General features: G+C 36.7%; 2 protein-coding genes and 1 long non-coding RNA gene across 7 annotated transcripts in view; 1 reads left to right on the top strand and 2 right to left on the bottom strand.

The window, feature by feature from the left end:
• commd8 (COMM domain containing 8) lies at window positions 1-9726 on the bottom strand. Its single transcript, XM_048204131.1, has 6 exons — window positions 9702-9726; window positions 5039-5199; window positions 3592-3747; window positions 3334-3486; window positions 3089-3244; window positions 1-400 (listed from the first exon to the last, which is right to left on the bottom strand). Exons 1-6 carry the CDS (start codon window positions 9709-9711, stop codon window positions 380-382), a joined length of 657 nt encoding a protein of 218 aa, XP_048060088.1. The 5' UTR covers window positions 9712-9726; the 3' UTR covers window positions 1-379.
• Window positions 9084-26921, top strand: part of atp10d (ATPase phospholipid transporting 10D) — a 36516-nt gene continuing 18678 nt past the window's right edge. The window contains exons 1-10 of one of the 3 annotated variants that reach the window (XM_048204128.1): window positions 9084-9321; window positions 12291-12639; window positions 12736-12930; window positions 22173-22377; window positions 23439-23524; window positions 23606-23712; window positions 23821-23952; window positions 25166-25278; window positions 25666-25918; window positions 26661-26875. In XM_048204128.1, coding sequence (XP_048060085.1) covers window positions 12350-12639; window positions 12736-12930; window positions 22173-22377; window positions 23439-23524; window positions 23606-23712; window positions 23821-23952; window positions 25166-25278; window positions 25666-25918; window positions 26661-26875 — 1596 coding nt within the window. In that variant the 5' untranslated portion in view covers window positions 9084-9321; window positions 12291-12349. Of the gene's footprint in view, window positions 9322-12131; window positions 12640-12735; window positions 12931-15506; window positions 16327-22172; window positions 22378-23438; window positions 23525-23605; window positions 23713-23820; window positions 23953-25165; window positions 25279-25665; window positions 25919-26660; window positions 26876-26921 lie in introns of those variants that run through there. The other 2 variants (XM_048204129.1, XM_048204130.1) reach the window with 2 other exon arrangements.
• On the bottom strand, window positions 24965-26707 carry LOC125276558. Of its 3 annotated transcripts, none has more exons than XR_007186694.1 (5): window positions 26578-26707; window positions 26232-26310; window positions 25825-25951; window positions 25605-25710; window positions 24965-25466 (listed from the first exon to the last, which is right to left on the bottom strand). It is a non-coding gene; the product is annotated as an uncharacterized LOC125276558 (long non-coding RNA). The 3 variants fall into 3 exon arrangements; XR_007186692.1 differs by having other exon boundaries at window positions 25617-25710; XR_007186693.1 differs by having other exon boundaries at window positions 25617-25710; window positions 26524-26664.

The raw sequence follows: 26921 nt of genomic DNA, 5'->3' as shown, positions 1-26921 counted from the left end.
TTGGCTTTAATGTTTTTAGTTCCTTTATTTAGAAAGGCATCCTTTTGGGTTGTGAAACCAAAATTCATTTGCATTTCATGGAGAATTGAACACAAGATCTCAGGCCTTTAGCAAAATCCTCAGCCTCAAGCGATCCTAGCACCATTAATCAAGCAACTTCCAGTCCGTAATGTTGGAGCTTAAACAATAATATTCAGTCTGTTGAGCTCTTTATGAACACCTCATAGGCAGAGAAATTGAGAGATTCACGGTTCTGTCCGGAAGGTTCTTGTTTGCCCGCATACAGGCATTGTCTTATAATACAGACTTCAGAAATTCTCTCTTTGAAAGCATGATGGCACAGAACCATCTTTGTAAGGAAATGTACTGGTTGGTATCTTCATTTCAACTGCAGCACCACCTGAAATTAGACACAATGTCAGCAGAGGTAAGCGTTGGCGCCACTACTATATATTAAAGTGCCCCTTTTATGCTTTTGTGACCTTTCATGTAGTGTTATTTAGGTGTTTTGAATGTGAAAGTTCTGCAAAGTTTCAAAGTGCACGATAAATGGAGTTATCTCATAAAAGAAAGAACCCATTCTGAACTAGGGTTGTCAAAAGTACTGACTTCGATGATCATCAAAAACATGTAAATAGACATCAATGATGCTCTTCACCGAGCGCTTACACAGATACACACGGGAGCGTTTGAAAGCAGGTGTCTGTCAGCAGATTTGTCAGGGATCCACTGATAGACGCCTGCTTCGGTACTTTTGACAACCCTATTCTGAACTGCCTGCATGAACACATAATGCCCGTCTATTGGCTGCCTCTCAATAACGTCTACTTTGACCCGCCCTAAAACTCTCTAGTTGCAGCTGAGGCCTGGAAGATTTTGGTTTGTATTGTTGACATGTCAAGTAGAAGCTGTTTTCTGCGCTGTGAAAGAAAATCCACTATGTATAAACTTCCAAAGGATAAGGACTCGGGCTTAAATTGATGTTGTAAAACTGACACCATGGTTATTGTTCATATCAGTGTTTACAAGTGCTGAGGAAGTCTCCTGAAATTCAGATATAGTAATGGGTGTTTTGTATTACAACAGACCAATCACAACAGACCAATCACAACAGACCAATCACAACAGACCAATCACAACAGACTGGGCCGTCTGACCAATCAGAGCAGAGTAGGCTCTCAGAAAGAAGGGGTTTAGAGAGACAATCCTTGATCGAACCATTTCAGACACTGGCCCTTACTTATCAAAGGATCGTTCACCAGAAAACTCTGCATACGCTCGTTTCCACACAAAATTTGGCATTTATCAATACGAGCGTGAGCAGTGAGTACGATCAAATCTCACGTCAGGTCTCAGCTCATGTGCGCACGTTTTTGAGTCAGCGCAGTGTTGCCAAGTCTGTGGTTTTCCCGCGGAACTGGGCAACTTTTACACTGTTGCCGTGGGTTGTTTTTCATGTCCGCAGTTTGAATTGACCCAAAATAACGTGATATTTAGTCCCTGGAATGCGAATTTTACTAGGGGAGCCCCGCCAAAAAAGCGAATTTTACCCCCCGGAACGCGATTTTTACCGTGGGACTCCCCTGAAATGCGATTAGGCTAGTTTTGAGGATCAATTGGGCGGGTTTTGTTGTGAAAGTCAGCGGGAACTTGTGTGCAACATAGTAAATCTGGTGGAGAATTGTTAAGAGAACATTTTGTTTATTTTTCTAACCGACAATCACTCAATAACCATTAAACGACAGGATTAAAATGTCAAATTAAAATTAAATTAGAATAGATGAGTGTCTTAAAATACAACAAATGTTTTTTTTTCTTTCCAGGGATATTACTTTGCATGCACAAAATCAACAGAACATAAGGATTCACATCATGCACCTGCAATGCAGAGAAAAACGGAATAATATACAAAGAATAAAATAATAGGACTACACGAAATATATATTTCACTGAAATAATTAACAAAAGAAAAGAGAAAAACTGTGCATCAAGTAGGGCTAGTGTAGGCTACGCTTATTTGATGCGTTGTATTCGTTTTCTTTATTTTATTAAATTCAATTGATCGCGCAGGCGCCTCGCTCACACACACAGACCCAACATATCATTGCTAACTTTACATTTCAGCCATTTATCAGCAAACTAAATGCAGAGAAAGTTGACACTGCTCAGTTTAATGGTCCGTTTAATGTTGAAAAGAGTATGCCAAAAGTCCCCAGATGGTCTACTATTTCCGGTAGATTTTCGAAATGTGGATCTGTGCACACTATAAAGGCTAATATTGCCCACAACCCATTGCGCTTTGGATGAGGATTCAGTTCAGAACTACAAACATGAGTAAAAAGTGTTAAAAAACTACAAATGGCGGATATGCACGACCGACGGCAAGAGGTTTGAGTGACTAATAATCAGTTTAACCTGTGAAAATATTTATTTAATGTTATCCGTGTTATATTTTATCTGCAATACCAATGTGAAATTTTATAAAGATCCAATTGGCCATTAACTTTTAAATGCATCATTATGCATTAATATGAGGAGAGTTCTCCACACGAAAGAGGTACTGCATTTCTCTCTGATACGGTAGGAAATTAACTAAATGAAATGTGGTGGAGGATGTAAGATGATTGACAGGCCAGTTTACGGTGACAGGATGCGACAGAGAGCAAAGACGCAATTGTATGACGTGATAGTATGTCCCAAAGCTCGTCTACTCTTTTGCTACACACTCAAAAGTTTGTACTTTTTGTTCACAGAAAGAGTACATACTTTTAGGGCGTAGTAGAAGTAGGCGAATTGGGACACAGCATATGAAAGGCCGCATACGAAAGTTTAATGAATCACACGTGAGCGTTGACGCAAGCTGATTTTTTCATTCGGATGTACGCTGGTTTCTACGTTCGTTTGATAAATGAGGGCCACTGTGAGAAAAGAGTTGATGCTGCAATAGATAATTTGAGAAAATTGTGGGGTTTTTTACCTTGAATACAAGTAAGCCTATTTAATGAGACCTCCAAAACAAAAATTAGGAGCTTTAAACTAGCATAATAGAGGCACTTTAATAGTCCATTACCTTATCCTTAATCATTACCTTATTAGCAGCCTCTAGTGCACTGATGAGAGTTTGCAGCTCCTCTTTGTTCATCTCTATGTTCACAGATCTCTGAATTCCATTCTCTTTCAGGTCCAGACTGAGATTTAGCAGAGGGGTGTTTAAAGCTGACAGCTTATCACTGGATAATGCCAGCTAGGAAGGAAAGAGGGGAGGATGTAAGAAAGCAATATTTACAAATGGACTATGATTAATGCATGGATGTATGTATGTTCTTGATGCACCTTTAACTGCCAGTTAAAGTCCTGTAGCTGTGTGCTAGAGATGGCATTGGTTCTGTCCACCAAAGCATGTCTGATCTCATCAAACCTGGACCGCACACACTGGAGAACAGCCTCAGCCCGTGCTGTGTCCAAATCACTCAGCAGCTCCTGGATCTTCAGACATGCACAAAATAATGAATCAGATGTTTAGTCAACCAATAAATCTATTTTTTATGATTCTGTACACAGTTAGACATGTTTATATGTCTGTCTACTCACCTCTTGATCTGAGCAGCCCCTTCCTACAGCAAAGCGGATGAGAGAGGAGAGGGTGTTCATTAACTCCACCCATTCTGCCAGACTCCACCGTTCACCGTAATCTGTTCGCCTCGGACCGCTCCGCCCGCATACCCCATCCACCACCCTGTGTATGAGCTTACAATGGAAATAAGAAACTGAAGTATTCAGGGTTCAAAGTCAAATTGATAATCAGAGATTATTGTGTATGAGGAGTTTCATCTAGAATGAAGAAGGTACTACAAGGGGTCTGTGGACTTACAGTCAACCCAAAATTTATTCAGACACCTTGAACATTTCATTCATTGATAAAGTTTATTCACTATAAAAAAAGATCTCAAAGTTAAACTGTGTCAGAAAAAATAAATTATGTCAGATAACACTTGAGCAAAACATGGTCAGGTCAAAGTGTCTGAATAATTTTTGGTCCCCAATTTTACTGGTGGTTCACTGTATGAAGAATTTTTGGGTATAATATGTCACAGTTTACTTTATTTTGCTATCCTCACTTACATAAATGAACTATAGTGTCCTGCAATCACTAGTAAAAAACAAATATCTACTGTCTGAATAATTTTTGGTTTGACTGTATATTTGAAACATCTACAAATTTCTTTGACATCACAAAAATATACTATATATTTATTTGTAAATGTGGTTAAAATTTATGAACAAAAGCAAAAAAACAAACTTCAACACGGCTGATACTAGCATAAAGCAATCATTAAACATCCATTATAATATTTGTTAAAGTTAATGTTATTAATTGAAGACACTATAGATACAAAAAAATGGTGCAATTTAAATTTTATTTTAGGGAGTACCTGGTGTGTTTTTTTTTTTAAACAAACCTTTATTAAACGTCTTTAAATAACAAACAGGCATTATAATTGTTACACACAAACACAATAAAGAGGGGAAAAAATAGCCCACTAATAATAAATACATAAATATATGAAATAATATCATTTAAAGTGGAGTTAATCAATATACGTTAAATAAAATGTTCAAAACATTTTTAAATGCCACAAAACATTACGGTAAGTAAAGGTTGGCCATCCCTGATCTATACGTTGGTAGATAAACATCAGCTTAGATTTAAATGTATTAAAACTACCCTTATAATATCATAATCGTAATAAATTTACGTTGGTCTCGTGGAAACACTGCAAGAATCTTTCACAATCGTTGAATATATTGATGACAGAAGATGGTTATCGCATTTTCAAATAGATAGCATAATCGTTTTGTGAAGTATGTGATGCCAACTGTATGTTTTTAAGGTAAACAAACAAAACAATTCACAAGCCAAAACCTGCCACGCGCTGATCTCATGCTGATGGCGTGTGCTACTGGTGTGAGATCAGTACAACGTTATGTCCATTTATAAAATTTCATAAACAGCATTATAAATGCATTATATACTTACTTTAGGACATTCTTCAGACGGCAATTTGTCGAGCAATTTTATCATTATGCTGTCAGTCGTCTTCCTCAGCGTCGACGATGTCAGCTGATCAAATGTCACGTGACTTTGTCTTCTGTCGCGTCTTTCTTCAGGATGTTGAGCCGCACGTTGTTGCTTATACTCTGGGATTTATTAATGATTATTAATTATTAATTTATGTTAAAGAACAAAGAACTATTTCACTCTTGTCATATTTATACATTATTGTCAACTTGAACGAACCCGGAACTAGTCGCTCACAAAATTTCAAAATAAAAGTTCAAAAAAGTACATTAACTGTTTAGATGTATAGATATAGATTTGAAATTAGATTAACATGTATTTAAAATAATTTACACCTATTTAAAATAAAGTAATGTAGATAACTGGACTATTTTTCCCAAGCAACAGGTTGACAGGTTTCGGACAAACTTTTACCACGTCTTAAAAAAAAGGAAAAAATATTTTACTCAAAATGCTGGTAATCAATTACGATATAAAATGTTTTACGTTAAAATAAAAATGTTGTACTTGTTTAGGAGAGAAACTTGTTGTGGGTGTTGTAGAGAGTGAGTGTGGGAGTGTGGGTGACACACGGTGTTGCCAAATCCGCGGTTTTCCCGCGGAATGGACTATATGCAATAAGTTATTGTTTTTCTTAAGATTTTGTGAGTACTTCATACTTCACATTGACAAAATGTATTTTTAAACCTAGTTATTGTATAATGTTTAATATTTAGTCAAAAACAAAGTAAAAAACGATTAGAGGAAATGGCTGATATATGCGATATAAATATAAAGATATAATTTCCTACATTTTTAAACATTCAGTTTTACAATGGGGACAATCTCAGAAGGCTGAACAAATAATGTTTGTGGTCATCACATTAAAAATAACATTTGAAGTGCTGCGAAAAAAAATGCGTGTGCATGTCTAATTACAGACACGACATTTCTTAAACGGTCCCAATAGCTTCGTCTTTATTGCAATCAATAAAACTGGTTTATTGGCAAAATTAGGTAAATGTGATAACTGCATTAAAATATGAACGCAGCAATAAAAAGTCAACCATTGATGGTATTGTGCAAAGACTATAGAATAACACGCATCAATCATATGGTTTTGAATGGGAGAAAGTGAAACACGCAATATGGCGGAGTCCCGCCTTCTAAATAACAGCCAATCGCTGACTGGTAAAGTCATCGTGTCACTGCAGCGGCAGTTAGAAGCTCCAGTTTCTATAGAAACAGTCAGACTCGCGCCTCTGAAATGACATACAAGAGACGCGCATTTAGGTCTGCGCATGCGCATTAGCTTGATCCAGCCTAAAAAATACAGGATTTTTGTCATGATTCGAGCGTTTGGAAAAAAAAATTATGAGACAGTTGTTGTCAGATTTAATTGGTGATTTCAAATATGAAATTTAAATTGAAAGCTTGGCAAACAGCTTTGGAGAATTTGATGTTTCCCCATTCAAAGAGATAGGAGCTGCATTTGGATGCCCGAGAGGCATTTCAAAGATGGCCGCTGAGTGAAATAACTTGTCTTAAAGGTGCCATAGAATTGAAAATTGAATTTACCTTGGCATAGTTGAATAAGAGTTCAGTACACGGAAATGTCATACAGTGAGTCTCAAACACCATTGTTTCCTCCTTATGTAAATCTCATGTTTAAAAGACCTCTGAAGAACAGGCGAATCTCAACATAACACTGACTGTTACACAACAGTCGGGATCATTAATATGTACGCCCCCAATATTTGCATATGCCAGCCCATGTTCAAGGCATTAGACAAGCCAGTATTAACGTCTGGATCTGCACAACCGAATCAACAGACTTTATGCAGGTAAGCAAGCAAGGACAATAGCGAAAAATGGCAGATGGGGCAATAATAACTGACATGATCCATGATCATGATATTTTTAGTGATATTTGTAAATTGTCTTTCTAAATGTTTCGTTAGCATGTTGCTAATGTACTGTTAAATGTGGTTAAAGTTACCATCGTTTATTACTGTATTCACGGAGACAAGAGAGCCGTCGCTATTTTCATTTTTAAACACTTGCAGTCTGTATAATGCATAAACAACTTCATTCTTTATAAATCTCTCCAACAGTGTGTAATGTTAGCTTTAGCCACGAAGCACCATCAAACTCATTCAGAATCAAATGTAAACATCCAAGTAAATACCATACTTACATAATCTGATGCATGCATGCAGCATGCATGACAAACATTTTGTAAAGATCCATTTTGAGGGTTATATTAGCTGTATGAACTTTGTTCATACAGCGAGCTCGGGGGCGGGGATCACAAGCATTTAAAGGGGAAGCAGCCTGAATCGGCGCATTTATAATGATGCCCCAAAATAGGCAGTTAAAAAAATTAATAAAAAAATCTATGGGGTATTTTGAGCTGAAACTTCACAGACACATTCAGGGGACACCTTAGACTTATATTACATCTTGTGAAAAAAGCATTCTAGGGCACCTTTAAAGGGACTTTCTTTGGTGTCGATGTACACCAAACTACAGAATGAACTACAGAATGAACAGCTAACAGTTCACCGGAAATGCCGGAGCTGGCTTAACGACAACCAGGAAGTAACCGTGCACATAGTCCATTGGGCTACTTTTACACTGTTGCCGCGGGTTGAATCGACCCAAAATAACGCGATATTTAGTCCATGGAATGGGAATTTTACCAAGGGAGCCCTGCCAAAAAGCGATTTTTTTTTTTTACAATCTATGATTTTACCCCAGGAACGCGATTTTTACCGTGGGATCCAACAGAAATGTGATTGGGCTAGTCTTGAGGAGCAATTGGGCGGGTTTTGTTGTGAAAACCTGGGGCACGTTCAAGTTCAAACCCGTGCGCAAGGTTTTGCTACGTTTTCCGGGTTGAACTACATGTTTCCTGGAAATGGTGTGCAACGGGTTTGAGATATGTTTTCTCTTGTTTGGTGGGTGTGTCAGAAATGTCAGCCCAATCAGCGGCAAGATGTATATAAACCATGCAGTATTAAAGAGACAGCTCGCACAATGGGTATTAATGTAACAAAAATAGCTACTAATATATTTTGCTATTGTATTGTGAAGTGACACTTTAATAAACTTTTCTATGCTCCTCTGATTATATATAAATATTAAAGATTACAATTTCATAGCACAACAACAGTGATCAGCAATAATGATAAGCCTAATACTCACAATAAAAATAATATAGATCAACACAGTCTCGGAGGTAAGAAGTGGATTATTCTTCATCACATGTTTGTCTTTTCATGCTGAAATGCAAGGCAAATGTTGGACCACAATAATTAGAAGTTTCCACAAATCCATTCACTCGATTGGGATGTTCTCTTTTATTCTGGACGGCAAGGGCAGTGACTGTAACATCGAGCGTATTTTGCAGTATTAAACACGTATTTATACCGATTTAATCAGGCTCTGAAAGTTCTTCAAAAAGAACACAAAGAATGGCCTTCTCAGTTGCAACTCTTGCGTTATCAGAACAGGCTGTTCAACGCACCTCCTTTTCCGTTTAAAAAATGTTTTGTCGGGGCTGAACGCAGTGCTGTTTAGATGTATAGATATAGATTTTAAATTAGATTAACATTTATTTAAAATAATTTACACCTATTTAAAATAAAGAAATGTACACAACAAATGACTTTTACCACGTCTTAAAAAAGGAAAAAAATATTTTACTCAAAATCCCTTTGAAAATGCTGGTAATCAATTACGTTATAAAATGTTTTTCGTTAAAATAAAATGTACTGTTTAGATTGCCAAAGGAGAGAAACGCAGGAGAGAAACTTGTGGGTGTTGTAATGTAGAGAGTGAGTGTGGGTGACACACAGTGTTGCCAAGTCCGCGGTTTTACCTCGGATTTGGGCTACTGTTGCCGCGGGTTGAATCGACCCAAAATAACGCGATATTTAGTCCATCCATGCAACGCGAATTTTACCAGGGGAGCCCCGCCAAAACGAATTTTACCCCGGAACGCGATTTTTACCGTGGGACCCCCCTGAAATGTTATTTTGAGGAGCAATTGGGCGGGTTTTGTTGTGAAAACCTGGCAACCCACAACAGGATGCTCACGCACGCGCAAGGGGGGTTCATGCAGCTCTCCAAAGCGGGTTACTGTATGTTTATATATTTAATGTGACTGGTGGACCGTTAAATATAATAACGGAAAATCTGATGCATGATTTGTACAGGATTATACTTACTTTGAAATGCGGGCAGTCCACGACTTGATGGTAAGTTTTAAGGCTTTGTTATCTGGAATATGTGTTGGGTCCTTTAAGAAAGTGTACATCTTGAGCAATAAAATCGACATTAGCGTTTTATGATTTTACACTCCCTTTGACCTGTACTCACTCGAGGTCACACACACATTTATGGTACCTGCTTTATAGGTGTCTGTGGATGTGTTTCCGGATGTGTAAAACGGAGCTTTTCCCTTTTATTAAAACCAAAATCGGAAGCATCACGATCTTTTCGCGTCTAATGAGTAATAGCACGTGATTCGGATTGTGCGATTAAAACATTTGTTGGTCAAAACAATTTAACAGTTGTTTAACTGTTTAAATTTTTACAGAAAAGCGTAAAATAGGATGTTTCCATTGTGACAACTTACCCCATATCATGTGACAATATTCCCGCTGTTTTGTTTTCAGTTAACAGTTACATATATCGTTTTTCCTCTGCAACAGTGATGTAAATGTCCAGTAGTTTTTTAGTGTTATGTATCGTTACAGAAACGGTGTCAAAAGTGAAACTAGCCTAAGAAATACTTAAGAAAAAACGTGTAACTAGTATGTGACTAGTCGTCTCGGAGGCCAGTGCGAGTTTCCTAGTGTTTTTGCATGTTTATAAAGCATACAGTATTACATTTGATACATGAATTTCTAAATGATCTACATGTTGAAAACTTCTGCCATCTGTTTGACAGTTCATACTGGCCTGAAGCAACTTTTGGTTTATCCAAACATCTATTATGTATTTATGTGTTTGTTTGTTTATTTATTTTTAGAAAAACTAAAATGTGAGTATCAAAATTGATAAAACAGGCCTCTGAAGAATGTTTATTTGTTCATATCTCAATTGTATTGCATTGCATTATATATTTTGTCCCCCACAGAGCTTTGGTCATAAAACGAAGCATTTAAATATCATCTAATAATTGGGAGATATAGAGTGACAACTGATATTTATATGCAATTTACAATATGTAAGTAGTCTGCTATACTGCTATATAGCTATCAGAATGTCATCTAATTTTTAAGCCATAAAAATATCAGCAATCAGCATGTTTTTGCAAAGTTTGAGCCCTTGAATAAAATTGAGGAGTTTTTTCCTCCTCAAGTATGAGCTCCATATTATCATTAAATCATATGAGACACAAAAGCATGTTGTATTGAATATTATACAAAACATTAGACAAATATGCAAACCATTTTAGATACTATTTCAGTATTGGTATAGAATGATTTGGTTAGCCTTGGAGTCATTCCATATCAAATCATCCAAATTTCAGAAACTTCCCCTGCTAAACTTTTTGACTTTGTTAATAATTTTTCTGTACAAAGTTATAAAGTTAGATATTCCTCTTTAAAAAAAAAAAAAGGAACCACTGTATGCAAAGTATCCCACAACTGGTTTTTGACCACGAAAAATGTTTACAGTTTACTCATGGAGCCACATTAAAGGGATAGTTCACCCAAAAATGAAAATTTGTTTATCTGCTTACCCCCAGGGCATCCAAGATGTAGGTGACTTTGTTTCTTCAGTAGAACACAAATGATGATTTTTAACTCCAACCGTTGCGGGACTGTCAGTCGTATAATGCATGTCAATGGGAACTCCATCTAAGAGTAAAAAAAAAAATGCACAGACAAATCCAAATTAAACCCTGCGGCTCGTGACGACACATTGATGTCCTAAGACACAAACCAAGACACGAATGGTTTCGTTTCGTGTCTTAGGACATCAATGTGTTGTCACAAGCCACAGGGTTTAATTTGGATTTGTCTGTGCATATTTTTTTACTCTTATAGATGGAGTTCCCATTGACATGCATTATTTGACTGACAGACTGCAACGGTTGGAGTTAAATTTTTTTCATCATTTGTGTTCTATTGAAGAAACAAAGTCACCTACATCTTGGATGCCCTGGGGGTAAGCAGATAAACATCAAATTCTCATTTTTGGGTGAACTATCCCTTTAACATCTCTGGGACTGAACCATCGAGGGCATTTAAAATTAAGATACCAAAAGAAAAGTTTGTTATGTTATCTCTTGTTATCTAGAAGGATATCCTTAATACTTCTTGAGTTACAGGCATGCAAACATGAGGCAAAAATTTTTTTTGAACTGTCACCATTTGCGTATAATGCAACAAAGATTGATAAAATCTAAAGATTTTACTAATAGACCTACCAATCTCTGTGTATTAATAAAATAATGGTGCTGCCATCTTTCTAAAGTCATTTTTACATCGCTGTAATTTGGCTCCAAATCTTAGCTGGAAACTGACATTTTCACCCCCTTCTACAAAATAGTGGATTACAGTAAATATACATCTGTGACATTTAACATTTTGGCTTTCACAATTATTTATGTTTGTCTTTCTACAGAAAAAATATTAACAAAATCAAAAATTTGAGCTGGAGACCTCTGGTTGAGTTGGCACAGACTGACCCCTTAGTCAAAGCATGCTGAATGTTGGGTAGGGGGTATAAAATGCTAGTTTTATGTTAGTTAAGCTAGATGAAGTACTCATCTCATGCTTGTTTACATTTATTTCCAAGATTTCCATAAATATTTAAACAAAACATATCTGTGGCCATCTATGATCTGCAATACTGTGTGTGTTTATATAGTCGTTTTAAGATGCCATTTTTCAGCTTCCTCATTTCAGGTCGTGTCACTCTTGCATTATGTTCACCATATGCCTTACAGAAAAATGAAACCTCTTGTATTTTGGCCTATGTGAAATATAAGCTGCTTCATTTGAAACAAATTAAACACTCCTTCCTCTTTCCATGTTATGGGGATGTGGTTATCTTGTAAATAGCATTCACAACAGGCATAACTTCTGCCTTTCAGCCATGCAAAGCTTGTTCAACAGGTTTCATGCATTCATAAGGAGAAGAGATGGAAGACTGCAAGGAGTATACTCTGTGGATTTATAGTCATTTTTGGTGTGTGTTTATGTGTGTTCAGGACGAGGGCTGTTTGTAGTGCAGACAGGGACCTCGCCATTTTGCCTTGCTGTCGTCCTCATGGAGCGGCTCCACTGGGCTTGGCACAGATGTCTGCAGCTGATATCCACAGACAGGAGGAGGGGCTGGTACTCTTCTCCTTCATCACTTCCACCTAAGAGCAGTCTAGACGCTCAAGACCCTCTGGTTCAGCGGCTCAGTGAAAAGAGAAGAGTGGTGGTATCACGATGTGGTCCACACCATGCAGAGTACCACAGCTTCTCCAAGGGCTTTCAAGACAACAGCATCCGGACCACCAAGTATACCCTCCTCACTTTCATACCCATGAATCTGTTCCAGCAGTTTCACAGGTCAGATGTTGAGCTGGATATATCACGTGTTCTTGAAATGATTTAATTGTGTGTTTGTACTTGTGTGTTACTGAAACATGTGGGTTCTTGCAACAGAGCGGCAAATCTGTACTTCCTGTTCTTGGTGTTGCTGAATTGGGTCCCAGTGGTGGAAGCATTTCAGAAGGAGATTACCATGATTCCCCTAGCTGTGGTGCTCACCGTGATTGCCTTTAAAGATGCCATGGAGGATTACAGACGTTACCGCTACGACAAGAGAATAAACAACATACTGACGCATGTCTACAGCAGGTATGTGTTCATCCCTGTTTATCTGGTGGGGTCAGTATGATACGAATGTGCAAGTGTTGTCAGTGTTTCTGTTTTGTGGGGGCAGTTTTGGATGAGTTTTGTAACTTCCTTTCCTGGAAATGTGATTATTTCCTCATTATTTCCCTATATAAAATCAGCTAAAATTTTGATGCCCTAATTCAGGGTAAATGCAAAGTGAGAGTAGCTTGTGTTCTCCCAGGCAAGGACAGATTAAGAACTGAGAGGCCAAGACCAAAGTCTGTTGACATTTTCTACATTGCAATTAGAAATTACTTTATTTTCCTCACTGACAAAAAATAATGCAAACTGACCTGCCAATGCAAAGGTTATTTTAATTGCAAAGTAATTTATAACTTAATTTATACACTTATTTATTCTTCTTTATACATCGACGTTATACTTAATTTATATTGCTATTCTTGCGACAATCCATTCAGAATGAAGTGATTAATATATATATATATATATATATATAATTTAAAATGTTTTTTCCTTTCTCCTATGGATAAAATGCAATGGCCTCTGCTTTGTTCTGAATCTTGTGACAGTGGCATATTAAAGGGATTATATCATGAGGAACACATTTTTCCTTCATGTTTTGAGATAAAGGACTTCATTGTACCGTGAAAGCACTGTAACTTTCAGCCCAAATTTTCTTCACCTGCATTTAAGTCCTTTTATTAAAGCCGAGCTGTAAAAATGGCTTATTCCGAAATCTTTTTACATTTTTTTTTTGACAACATAAACTAATAACTTTTGACCACTCATATGTACACATCAATGCAGTCTAGCCAGTTTTTAGAAACCTGACCCACCAAGTGACGGTTAGATGATACAAGACAAAGCAGAAAGCTTGCAAGAGTAAAAAGTGTAGAAAATCTTCAGAATTGTTCCTGCTCTGGGGTATCCTTGGTCTCTCTGCATATCCTTCAGAAGAATCCCCATGATAGAAATCAATTGAACTGTTACTGAGTTTAGCTTAACTGCTTAAAGACACACAAAGGAACTTAGTGGTGACTAAAACCAATTGGGGTATCTGCTCACAGTGCCGAATTTGAACACACCACAAAGTCTACAGCCGGCAGCCAACTAGCATGTACGTTCTGCGCCTGCATGAGAGGAATAACTCTCCATACCAGCAGGTGGCAGTAGTCTGTATTCATCATTCAAAAAGGGAAACTGGAAGAGCTTTACGTTTGTGCATGAAGGTACCACACGAAACTGATTTCGGACAGACTTCTGAGGCAGCATAACGGTTTAATGATCTACAGCAAAATAGCGCGAGCTTTGGTGGGAACTAAACAAATATTGAATTACTGCAAAAGTAATTTCTTGCTAGAAATGACATCACAAGTGGAATGTCCATTTACACACAAACTGACCAGAAACCGCAACTTTCAGACGACATTTTTCATTTACTTGCTCAACTGTCACGAAAGGAACGCATACATCTATGCTGCCTTCAAAATTCGATCAGATGAAGGTATCTCAGGAGACAGGAAGTGAAGCTAACATTGGATTCGCACTAGGGCTGGGCGATATATCGCATGCGATTGTCACGCGCATTTCGTCAGTAAAGCCGGTTCCCTGATTACCGCTAAATCGCCATCACCTGCTTTCAAATGGAGCGGCATTTAATAGACAGAGCCGTAGATCACCGACAAGCTACGCAATATCGCGTTCATTATCGAAGGCGATTCATTTGCGATATGAACGCGATATTGCGTAGCTTGTCAGTGATCTACGGCTCTGTCTATTAAATGGCGCTCCATTTGAAAGCAGGTGATGGCGATTTAGCGGTAATATAATTTTCATTTTTTTTCAGAAAATGAGCGATGGTTTCACTAGATAATACCCTTATTTCTCGTCTGGGATCGTGTTGAACAATTTGAAGCTGCAGTGAAACTAATTTTGACCGTCAACTGTTTGGTGCCCATTGAAGTCCACTATAAGTAGAATAATCCTGGAATGTTTTCATCAAAAACTTTAATTTCTTTTCCACTGAAGAAAGAAAGACATAGACATCTTGGATGACATGGGAGTAAATCATCAGGAAAAGTTTATTTAAAAGTGGACTAATCCTTTAACTGTTGACACAGATTCACTATTCAAACACTGTGCTTCTGAGATGAGGGGCTGATTTCCAAGAAATAATTGCATAATTCCCATAATGTGCAAAACTTCCTTTTAGCTCTGAAGGACTTTAGCCGTTAGAATTAATGATTCTCTTATGTTCCTTATCCTTCATCTACAGTCTTCTATGTAAAGAAATTATCTGATAATTGATCTTTTTCCAAAACAATGCTTCAGTATTTCCTTGAAGAGATATGAGCTCTAGTATCTTGATGTGAAACTTCAAATGTAGTTGTGAAAGACTGTCATGTCACAGATAAGCCCCTCCCACTCCCTGAGCCAGTGCTCAAGTCATCTGACACAGGACAGCATGCTTTCCTTCTCTCTATGTTTGACTATGGCCACTATAAAATACTAAAAATATATCATATCTCACATATCTATCAAAATAGCATTGATAAAGTAATGGTTGTAATTGTATGCAGTACTCAAGTACTCAACCATCTGGGCTTCAAAAGTCCAAGGCTCATGATGATAGATAGTATAGCTTGTGTTCTCTGTCTGAGATAAACATCACACAGCAAACTTGTCGCTTATTTACCAGCCTTCGGTTTTGTCAGCCTCCGAGTCATAAAAAGCTCTACGTCTACTTTGTTTATGATGCCTGGGAGTGTTTCCTGGATAAGGAGCGGCCCGGTCTATACGTTATAGATCATTGCAGGTTTCTGAGCCACTCACACAACTGTTGAGACAAAAGAGCATAACACTTCTCAGGTGTCAACAGAATCATACACATGAATTTGACTAGTGATGGTAAGACCTGTTGGACATGCTGCGGATAGAGAAACTGCCTGAATTGGCTGGACCGTTCTTACAGACTGTCTTCCAGGAGCAGAGGAGTCCGGCTGCCATGATTCAGCAGTTGGACATGGATCAAGGTGGCACGGCGAAAGATATGGCCAAAAACAGAAGGCTTGTCATGCCAAGTTGGACTGAAGATGAAGAGGTAAAGGAATTACAGCAGTCGTACTGCAGGAATAAGGTCCGGACGACCAAGTACACCTTCCTGTCCTTCATCCCCAAGAATCTTTTCGAGCAACTTCATCGTTTTGCCAATGTATACTTCGTCTTCTTGGGTGCATTGAACTTTGTGCCTATTGTAAACGCGTTCCAGCCAGAGATCTCTATCATTCCTATTGTCTTCGTGATGTCCATAACTGCCGTTAAAGACCTTTGGGAGGACCAACGGCGGAGGAAGTCTGACCAAAAGGTCAATAACTGCTTATGTGATGTCTATGACAGGTAAAAACATGAAACATTCTGAACATCAGAATTGAAAGTATACATATAATACACACAATCTATAGCTGTAAAGTACGTCAGATTGTACTTTAACCTGTTTGGTTTGGTGGCTGATATCTGCTATCATTGATTCATGGCATATTGCATATATGTATTCAGTGTGTATTTATAGGGTGCGATTTGTGAAAAAACCTGAGGGGGGGATGTTTTGAAAAGTTTTTTTTTTTTTTTTTTTTTTTTTTTTTTGAAATTTGTTAAAAACCACAGTGGAGCTATATACTATTTTTGGCAGCTGTTACAGAAACATTTTTACAAAAAAAAAAAAAAAATCTTTTGATTTAACCTTGAGATTTGAAGTATTAGATAGCTTAGATATTTGCACCACTATCTACAATGACACTAATAATTCTTAATTTCTGATAGAAATGCAAAATCAATCGGTAGCTATTAATAGAATAACAAGACACAAACCTTTACATTCAATCGCGTTTGGCCCCATTTATTTTTGATCACAGTGCATACACATACAAACTTTAAGTCCAAAAGTGCGCACATTTGGAGAAATGCACATTTACCTCATATTTCATTAGATAGAATAAGCTGTGCCATACGCAGGGTTTCATAATTACTGAGGTCAGAAAATGTTGTTTGCTAGGGGGGTACGGGGGCATGCTCCCCCGAAAATTTAGATTTCCCGGGTGTACATATATGTGCAGTTTTAAGACTTTTTAAGGCCTACAAATTGGATAACAATGTCAACAAATAAATGCATGCATAGTTTTTAGGCAGCTTTAATCGCATGTTTGGTAATTTCATGACTTAACTAAGTTAACTTACAACAGAACAACGACAGTCATTGTTCGTAGTTTCTTTTGCGCTTTATTTAAGCTATAATGAAGTAATTATGCAGCGCACGCCGGCGCATTTGCGCATGCAATTCTTGAGTGCGTGCCACGAGCACAGTATCACGGCTGATTGGACAGTCATGTAATTTTTTCTGAGTTTTATCGACATAGCCTGACAACATCTCATCTGACCGCAGTTCACTGTTGTTCAACTGAAGCTCCCTCGTCGTCACCTAACGTTACCTTTTCCGTGCTTGTTTGACTTGCGCCTGGCGCTGAGGCGAAGTCGGAATGCTCATCTGAAAAGTGTCCCGTTTGTTGTGGTCGTAAAGAGACAGTTCTATATAAACGCAGCGGTTTACTTGGTGATGTTTTAAAAAAAGATTTTTATTTTTGGTATTTTATATGCTCTGTTAGTGGTTTTTGGAGTAGCATCACCCGGGAAGGATATTTTTTTTATCCCCGCCGGGGATATATATGTATATATATATATTAGGGCTGTCAATCGATTAAAAATTTTAATCTAATTAATTACATACTCTGTGATTAATTAATCTAAATTAATCGCATACATAATTTTTGCTGTGAAAGTATTAAATATTTCAATTCAAATGAATCAATGTAGGGTTTTTCCTGGGTCAAAAATGGTCTTTGGTGGTGACAGACATTGTCATCCACACAAACAGTAAAAAGTGCCCTACCCTATACTGACAATAAAGTACCCGTCACTCTCACTGTAATTCTTTCTTGCCCTCTTTGCAAAAAAAAAAAGAAAGAAAAAAAGTGATTTTATAGCTTTGTAAGAGAAGATTCTTTTTTGCTAAACCTGAAAAGTATTAAAAAGTAGCATTTAGAAGTTATATTAACTAATAATATAATTTTCTACCATATACAATTGAATGCACCTAGCTAACAACAACTTGCTTTGTTCTGGTTTCACCTCACTCCAGTCTAAACTAACTGATTTTATAGGTAGGCCTAATTTACTACACATTGTCATTTAAATAACCTGAAAATATTGTGGATTATTAAGGCTAATTTTACTTACCACTCTTGCTAAATGGGGTAAGCACATTTATGTTCTCATTTCAGAGTTGTTCGAGTAAATGATTCATTATAGACCGTGTGGACAGATTAGTTGTTGTCATGATTCATTAAAATGAATCTGTTCAAATGAGTCAATAGGTTGCGAATTGGACATTAGCGGACGTTGACGCGTTGCGTGCGAATCGCGACTGTTATTAGGACATCGCAAAAGATTTGTCAACACAGAAAACACTTCACCACTGCATAGGATTTTCTTTTTGTTTACTGAAAGTGTGGTTTATGTCAGCTGCACGTGCAGGGCGCCTGTCAGAGAAGATGAGGTGACGTTTTTTGAGCACTAACTGTTATTCAGGAAAAACATTCTCCGAATGCGCCTCGTGAAACATGGATTCGGTCTAACAAACTTTTAGCATTGTGTCAGTTGATTTAGATTATTATGTGTGAGGTAGAGAGAGTGCAAAGACGGTGCTTAGCCTACTTTGAAGAAGAAGAGAGCTCGCGCGCACAAAGGAGGAGCTCTGCTCGTTCTGTCCGTCAGCGCAGCAGTCGTCTCCCTCCTTCATTTTACAATCGAATGGTGGCTAGAACGGCTCCAGGTCAATACGGAATGGATTAATCTGCGTTATTTTTTTTAACGCGTTATTTTGACAGCCCTAATATATATATATATATATAATATATATGCATTCCCCCCGGGACAGTTTCTTCATCCCAACACTGGCTTGTTCCTCAAATAGTTCAGAGGTGTGGCTTAAAACCTTAATTGGATGTGTCAAATGAAACAAACTTTGGGTTCTCCAAATACAGCCATTTGGATTTGCATGTTAATGTACCACAGCTACAAGGTTTCTTCCAATTTGTATTTCTAAAACCACTAAATCGCAGTTGCGATTTCTCAGGCTACATTACATGTCAGTTTCCAACCTGTGTTGTAACCCATGTATGTCATTTTTTTTATTAGTGCATTAGTGCAGCTCTCAGTTAATGGTTAGCTTGAAGTATAGTTTTTATTGAACTATGTTTGTCTTTTAAAATTAAGCGAATATCTCTTGATTAGAGGTTTTCACCTTTGATTCATATTCTACGCTTTCCATGAATAAAGAGTTTATAAATACTCAAAATCACAATATGACCTTAACAAGAACAAAATAGAACAGGCAAAAGTTTAGAAATACCTTTGATTTCAGATTGTATTTTAATTAAGTGTTAATACTATATATACTATGTACAGTCATGTTGCTCCTGTACACAGTGGACTTTACACTGTTTAGTGTTTATATATTGCCTTCTTAGGCTAATGTCCTGATAAATATTGTACCATAGCATTGTGTTATCTGACATTTGGTTCTAGCTAAGCTGTTAATGCTGCTTTGTTTAAAAAGGCTCCCATGTGATCGTCTTGCCGCAGGGGGTCATATTAGTTTTCCTGTTGTGGAGCTGTTGCCGTGGGTAACAATGAAGCGCAGCCTTTACTTGATTACTATGGCACTGAGGCTGGAGTGTTTAGTGTAGAAGGAATAAAGCAGTTATAATTTGCATGTGTTTTGTGCTTAAGTCATATGGCACATCAGTGCACAGAAACAAAGCATAACTGTAAATGCATATACAGCACATTTTTGTCATGCTGTAGGTATATGTAAAATACCTTGTGTTGTTGGTTTGTTTCACAATTGTTCTGCAGATAATCAGTTAAACCACCAGCAAGACTGGTTTTCATGGCCATCAATACTGAGAGGGCTGTTTTGACTGATAATAAACACATTTTACATTGTTTTCTGGAAGACTGTATTCTGCAGTTTAATAAGCACTAAACTGTATGTTTGCATTTGTTATTTCTGGAAACTAATTTCCTACATAACTGTAATAGTTTATTGTCTTTCTTGCTCATGTTGTATAATGAAATAAGTTCAACATTTGAATGAAATAAGCAAAGTACTGTAATGTTTAGTCAGCCAGTCATTATCGCATAATAAACCCTTTCAGGATCATACGTGACCGCGGTTTATTGTGGGATAATACCTTTTAAGTTTATTAACTTTACATTACAGTAAAATACTATATATAAACAATATTTTGTATAACCATGCAAAAAGTAATAAATATCCCACATCTTATATTTTGATACAATTTTAATAAAATGTAAAAAAAAATTGTTACAATTGTCTGTCCGACTGTTAAAGTAGACTGATTTTCATAATTTTGTCTCTCTGATAGTATGCCTAATATTCAAGATATTATACACCAAAACTGTTGCATGTTCAAAAATGAGTGTTGAGAAAAGCAAAACAATTAGTGAAAAAGATAGTTCACTAAAAGATAATAAAAAATTCTGTCATTAATTACTCACCCTCATGTCGTTCAACGCGTTCATCTTCAGAACAAAAATGAAGATTTTTTGATGAAATCTGAGAGCTTTGATGCTTCAAAATGTTCATAAAGAGATTGTAAATCTAATCCATATGAATTGAGCGGCTTAGTTTACATTTTCTGAAAAGACTTGATCACTTTATGTGATGAACAGATTGAATTTAGGCTTTTATTCACATGTAAACCTTGATCAGCGAACATAAACAGAAGCTCAGCCGAAACTGAGCTCGATTCCTCAGTTCCAAGGCGTTGGGAATCGACTCCTCTTTAAGACCCCTTTTCAGTTCAACAGAGTTAATCATTAATTTGTTTCTCGCTGACTAATAGTGATTGGAAGTCTATTTAATTTCCAAACTGATTCCATTTTTTTCAATGAACCAGTTAAAAAAAAAACATTTCAGTGGTTCTTTTGCGTCATAGCTTAATGACGTCACTAGAACGTATTTCTAACAGCTTAGTTTTATGATATGCCACGCTGAAACATTCAAATAAAGCCATATGTGAATGCATATTGCTGATTATTAACATTCATTCACTTAAATTAATGGTGTTTGTTGTCATTGTTTCCTTCTGTGATCCTGCATCCTGGACAAGTTTACTAGACCCTATTATGCTACATTTTGCACCCAAATCACACAATGCATTGGCCTACATTGATGCACAAATGCGGATTTGTTCTACATGTCTAAAGTCTATAAAAATAGTCCTATAAGTTATAAACTCAATGTTTACACAATTTAGCTTAAATCGTGAAACTGTTGTCCACAATGATAGGTTTTGAGTGCTGCTTGGTATACGATAACAGATGCAGATGTGAGGGTCTTTGTCTTTTTTCATTTTAATATATAATAGTTACTTTACTTTATATAATATAATTTTTATTTTTTTTATTTTTTTTACACTTTTTCTTCCAATGTTAATTGAGACCACAGATTAGTGGCCTAACCCTCGACTCCATCGATTCCAGAACCAGGAATTGGAATCGATTCCAAAAATTCCAAAAATTCGAACAGCCCTACTGAAACTGCTTGATGCGCGAGAACAAACCTCGTCCAAAAGCTCAAACGTGCTGTGTAACACAACAATGAACCTCAATGGTTCTTGCATGAGTCAAGCAAATATGCTTGAGCTTCCGTTTACCACAACTGATGTGTGCGTTGATGAATGTTTATATGTGAGTAAAAGCCTAAATTCAATCTGTTCATGAAGCGATCGAGTTTTACGATCTCTTTATGAACTTTTTGAAGCATCAAAGTTTCAGTTGCATATCTGTCTACGGAGGGATAGAAAGCACTCAGATTTCATCAAAAATATCTTAATTTGTGTTCCGAAGATAAACGAAGTATAATTTAATAACTTCATAATTTAATCACTTTGATATTGCGCCTAATATTCAAGATATTATTACACCAAAACTGTTTAATGTTTGAAAATGACTGTATTGAAAAGCAAAACAATTATTGAAGTCCTGCTTTGGTTTCAATTATTCTAGAAAAGTGCATTTTTTCATTTTTGTTTTTTGTTGTGTTTATCTAATATTAATAGTGAATCCAAATAAAGCATTCAAAGTGTGTGTTTGTACTGAAGGAAGCATCAGCGGTATGTGGAAAGGCGTTGGGCGGAGGTGTGTGTTGGTGATCTGGTCCGTCTCTGCTGTAATGAGATCATTCCTGCTGACATGGTGCTGCTGCACTCGTCTGATTCTAACGGAGTGTGTCACATCGAGACTGCCAACCTGGATGGAGAAACTAACCTCAAACAGAGGCAGGTGGTCCGTGACCTGCCACAACAGGTATGTGCCTATCCATGTCATTGTCATCTTCATCACCATTATTTTTCTCTGTCCTCCATAAATATATGAGGTAAAATATGTTTTGCTGTTTTTTTCCACCTTATTTTTAATGCAATTTGTAAATTGAATGTATCTATCTTCCCATGTCATTTGCTTCCAGTCATTTTTAGCTGAACAAAACAGCTTGTTATGCTGCTTGATATTAAGAAAAACTGGTATTTACTGGTAGCGTATTATTTTAATGTATTGTCATAATTATAAACATGCTGGTTTGTAGCACATATAGTTTTCACCGTTTACTGCATTTTGTTATTCTTCTAGTTATTTATCTATAGTGGCTAATAAATCGAAAGTCTCGCACATTCACAGAAAATAGCTTACTTCTGCGTTTTCAAAATAAGGTGGATAAAGGTCATTGTTTTTTGTATTAAAATATATTAAGCTTTTTAAAAGAAATAAAATGAATTTCATATACAGTGTTCAGTAGTGGCTCAAAGTGATGTCCGGCCTAGGAAAATCTTCACCCTTTATCCAAATGTTTTATTAAAATAATATAATTTTTTAAGCATATTGTGTATTTGCGCTTGGAATCAATTGTTTTGTTTGTGATAACGCAATGAAACATGCCAAATTGTGCCAACATGCATTATTTTTGGCTAGATTGTAATACAAAGAAATTATGAACGCATGCAAAAGATAGAACCAACTAATTATGTTGTAGTCAATGTATGCTTTTTCCTGTGAGTTTTTTGTTTTTCTATGCATTTTTTTGCATAGTAAATTAAAACCTGTAGCTGTAGCTTGCCTTTTTTGCCAAATAATTTTGTGAGATAAATACTTCAGACAAGTTTAGTGTTTTGTTCTTCACTCATATTTAAAATATTTTAAAAATATTAAAAAATTAAAAAAAAAAAATTTTTTGTCGGGGCATAAAGTAGGGTGAAACCATCATTATAAAGAAAAAAGTCTCTGAAATGTAGAAATTCTTAAAAGAAAACTTTATTAAATTGTTTGGCATAAAAACATTGTGAAAAAACTTTGTGAATGTGATCTTCCTTTAGGGATCCGAATTTATTCCAGAAAACTACAGCAGTTGCATTGAGTGTGAAAATCCCAACAATGACCTGAGACGGTTCAGAGGCTTCATGTGAGTATGCTGTAAACTGCTTCTGTAAATGATAAACAAGGCATTTGAATAACATTTCTTTATGTTTGTATGTACACACAGGGAGCATCCTGGTAAAGCGCGGATTGGACTCCACAGTGAAAACCTGCTCCTGAGGAGCTGCACTGTGAGGAACACGGAGACTGTGATTGGCATTGTAGTCTATGCAGGTCACTTTTACATCTCTGTGCCCAGGGATCAAAAGATATGATGAGATTAGAGAAAGATAAAGAGCTTGATTGAGCAATAAAAGATCTTGTGTGTGTGCTTATATGCAGGTCATGAGACAAAAGCGATGCAGAATAACAGTGGGCCACGCTACAAAAGAAGTAAACTGGAGCGTAGACTCAACATGGACGTCCTCTGGAGTGTCGCTCTACTGCTGCTCATGTGCTTTGTAGCTGCTGTAGGTCAGTATAATGGGCACTGATGTACCTGTGCTAGCATTTAAACTTAAGTACTAAGTAAAGCAGCACGATTCTGGATAAATTGTAAATCCACAATTTATTTATTTTTTGTTTAAAATAGGGATTCTGAATAGACAACTAAACAAAAAAACATGTAATTTATTAGAGATTCAGCAAAATGTTAATTATAGCAGTCTATTTAAAAAAATATTAAATTAAAAAATTCTAATTAAACCTATTATGCCCCTTTTTACAAGATGTAATATAAGTCTCAGGTGTCTGTCTGTGAAGTTTCAGCTCAAAATACCCCACAGATCATTTATTATTCCCATTTTAAATTGAAGGAAAAACATGCTGTTTTCGTGCATGTATCTTTAAACGCAAATGAGCTGCTGCCCCCCACCCCGCGTTTCAGAAGAGGGCGGAGCCTACAGCTTGTGTCTCGGATACTCTGCCAAAAATGAACAAAACGTCTGTTTGGTTTTGATTATCATCTCTATTACGGTCACGCTCACGTGACATTGCTATGGAAGCTGGCCATAAAATAAAAAAGGTAATTGCGACTTTTTATCTCGCAATTCATCAGAATTGGAAAACATAAATGCGCAATTGCGAGTTATAAAGTCAGAATTGCGAGTTTGTAACACGCAATTCTGACTATATCATGCAATTCTGACTTTAGTAGCTTTAATAAGAATACATTTCTTACTTGAATGCTGCTGTTAAACGCTCTGGCCAGGAGATAAAGATGGCGGACTGTGTACAGCTCACTCAGGGCGGGGTTAATGCTAACAGAGCAGTGTCCGTCAGCAGTCATGGGCGGGGCCTAAGCATTTGTAATGTAACAAAAGCTAGAATCTGCAAACGGCTTGTATTGAGGCACTGCTTATGATTTATGGGGATTAAAAAAAGAGGAGTGGGTGGATTTTTAAATTTATAGGGTGGTTGTGTACACACTGCTGACACATTTATGTTCAAAGTTCAAACACCATATAAAAGTGAATTTTGCATAATAGGCCCCCTTTAAATGGGTTTGAATGAATGATTCATTGACTCACTTATAAAGACTTGTTTCAGTACTTGGATGAATCAGCGTTTTTTGAATGAATCTCTTAAATGAATGATTCAATGACAAACACACTTTAATTTTGCAGCTCTAGTACAAGGTTAGTGTTATTTTTGTGTGTTTAATAAAAAATGTGGTTTTGATGTATAGGTCATGGTGTTTGGTTGAATGGACTACAGAATACTATCTTCATGATTCCTGATGACACGCACCCTGCGCTCGCTGCCTTTTACATGTTTTGGACCATGATCATTGTTCTGCAGGTGAGTGACAGTGAGCGGACGCATCTGACATCTACACAAACACATGCATGTCACATCCATTATCTAATGGTAAAGTTTTCGCTAAATCATTAGTAAATTTGCGTATGTCAAATTTCATGATAGTTTGCTGCAGGTTTGAGTCTGGCTTGCATAATTTCCCAATTCTGTCATTTCTTCTTAAAAGGTGTCTAAAAGAAAAAAGAAGAATCATAATTTTTACATGTACAGTAATGTTGAAGATATTGTTGTATATCAGGCACATCCTTCATGGTTTATGAATCAGGTTTTCAGTTAAATAGACAAGTATGATTTGGTTATATGCTTACTGAAGTATGCACCTAGAATATCTCTCATTGCTGCCCTCGTTTCTTTTTTTCCGTGTTGTAGGTGCTGATTCCCATCTCCCTCTATGTGTCGATAGAGATTGTGAAGCTGGGACAGGTATATTTTATTCAGAATGATTTAGATCTGTATAACCCAGTACTGGACACAGGAGTGCAGTGCAGAGCACTGAACATCACAGAAGATCTTGGACAGATCCAGTACCTGTTCTCCGACAAGACAGGAACCCTCACAGAGAACCGCATGCTGTTCCGCTGCTGCACTGTTGCAGGAACCGAGTACCCTCACCATGAGAACGGTCAGTTTACTTCAGAACAGCCTTCAAATACACCTGATTGATGCCGTTTATAAGGATAAAACAAACATTTTCAATTAAAGTTTTAAATCGATTGACCCGCTTACTTTTGATCTGATTTTTTTTTTCTGTTTTTTTTTTTTTAAGGCTGTCAAACTTAACATGCTAACTTAAGATATTCATAAATTGATTAATATTATTTTTTGTAACATTATAAATGTATTTAATGTAACTTTTGATCAATTTAATGCATCCTTGCTAAATAAAAGTATTCATTTCTTTAAAAAAAAAATAAATACAAAAAATTCTTACTTACCCCAAACCTTTGAACAGTGTGTAATGTTACAAAAGTTTTCTATTTGTGTTCTTTTGAACTTTCTATTCATCAAAGAATCCTGAAAAAAAATGTACACAACTGTTTTCAACATTGATGATAATAATAATTCAGCTTTGCATTGCAGGAATAAATTACAATTTAAAATATATTTAAATAGAAAACAGTTAATTAAAATTGTAATAATATTTCACAATATTACTGTGTTTTTAATCAAATAAATGCAGCCTTGGTGAGCATAAGAGACTTCTTTTAAAAAAAGTAAAAATCTTACCGATTATATAGTTGTCTTTAAAATATCACAGTGTCTTTATAATATCAAACTTACTATTTTTTGCTACTTCACAAAGTACGAATGGGTGTTTATAGCTATCGTTCTGGTCTTGATCATGTTTGTTGATTACTCTTCAGCGATTTCTCTGGAACAGTATGAGGCGCAGGGCTGTGGCGATGCAGATCACTCTCTCACCCTGAGATCACGAGCTAGCAGGAAGTCACTGAGCTGTAAATCGCTCAGCTGCAACCGGAGTTCAGTGTCCCTTAATACCCTCACTGCAGAGTCTGACACGCACTCAGTCCATGACACGCTTCGCAGACACACACCTGGAGCCTTCAGCAGCACCATGGTGAGAAAAGGAAAGACTTATCTTTGGCATTTACGGTGCATGTGTA

Source organism: Megalobrama amblycephala, linkage group LG10 (genome assembly GCF_018812025.1).
Source record: "Megalobrama amblycephala isolate DHTTF-2021 linkage group LG10, ASM1881202v1, whole genome shotgun sequence".
In the NCBI taxonomy this organism is placed as follows: domain Eukaryota; kingdom Metazoa; phylum Chordata; class Actinopteri; order Cypriniformes; family Xenocyprididae; genus Megalobrama; species Megalobrama amblycephala.
The sequence above is the reverse complement of the archived record's forward strand: the minus strand, read 5'-3'. Positions and strand labels throughout refer to the sequence as shown.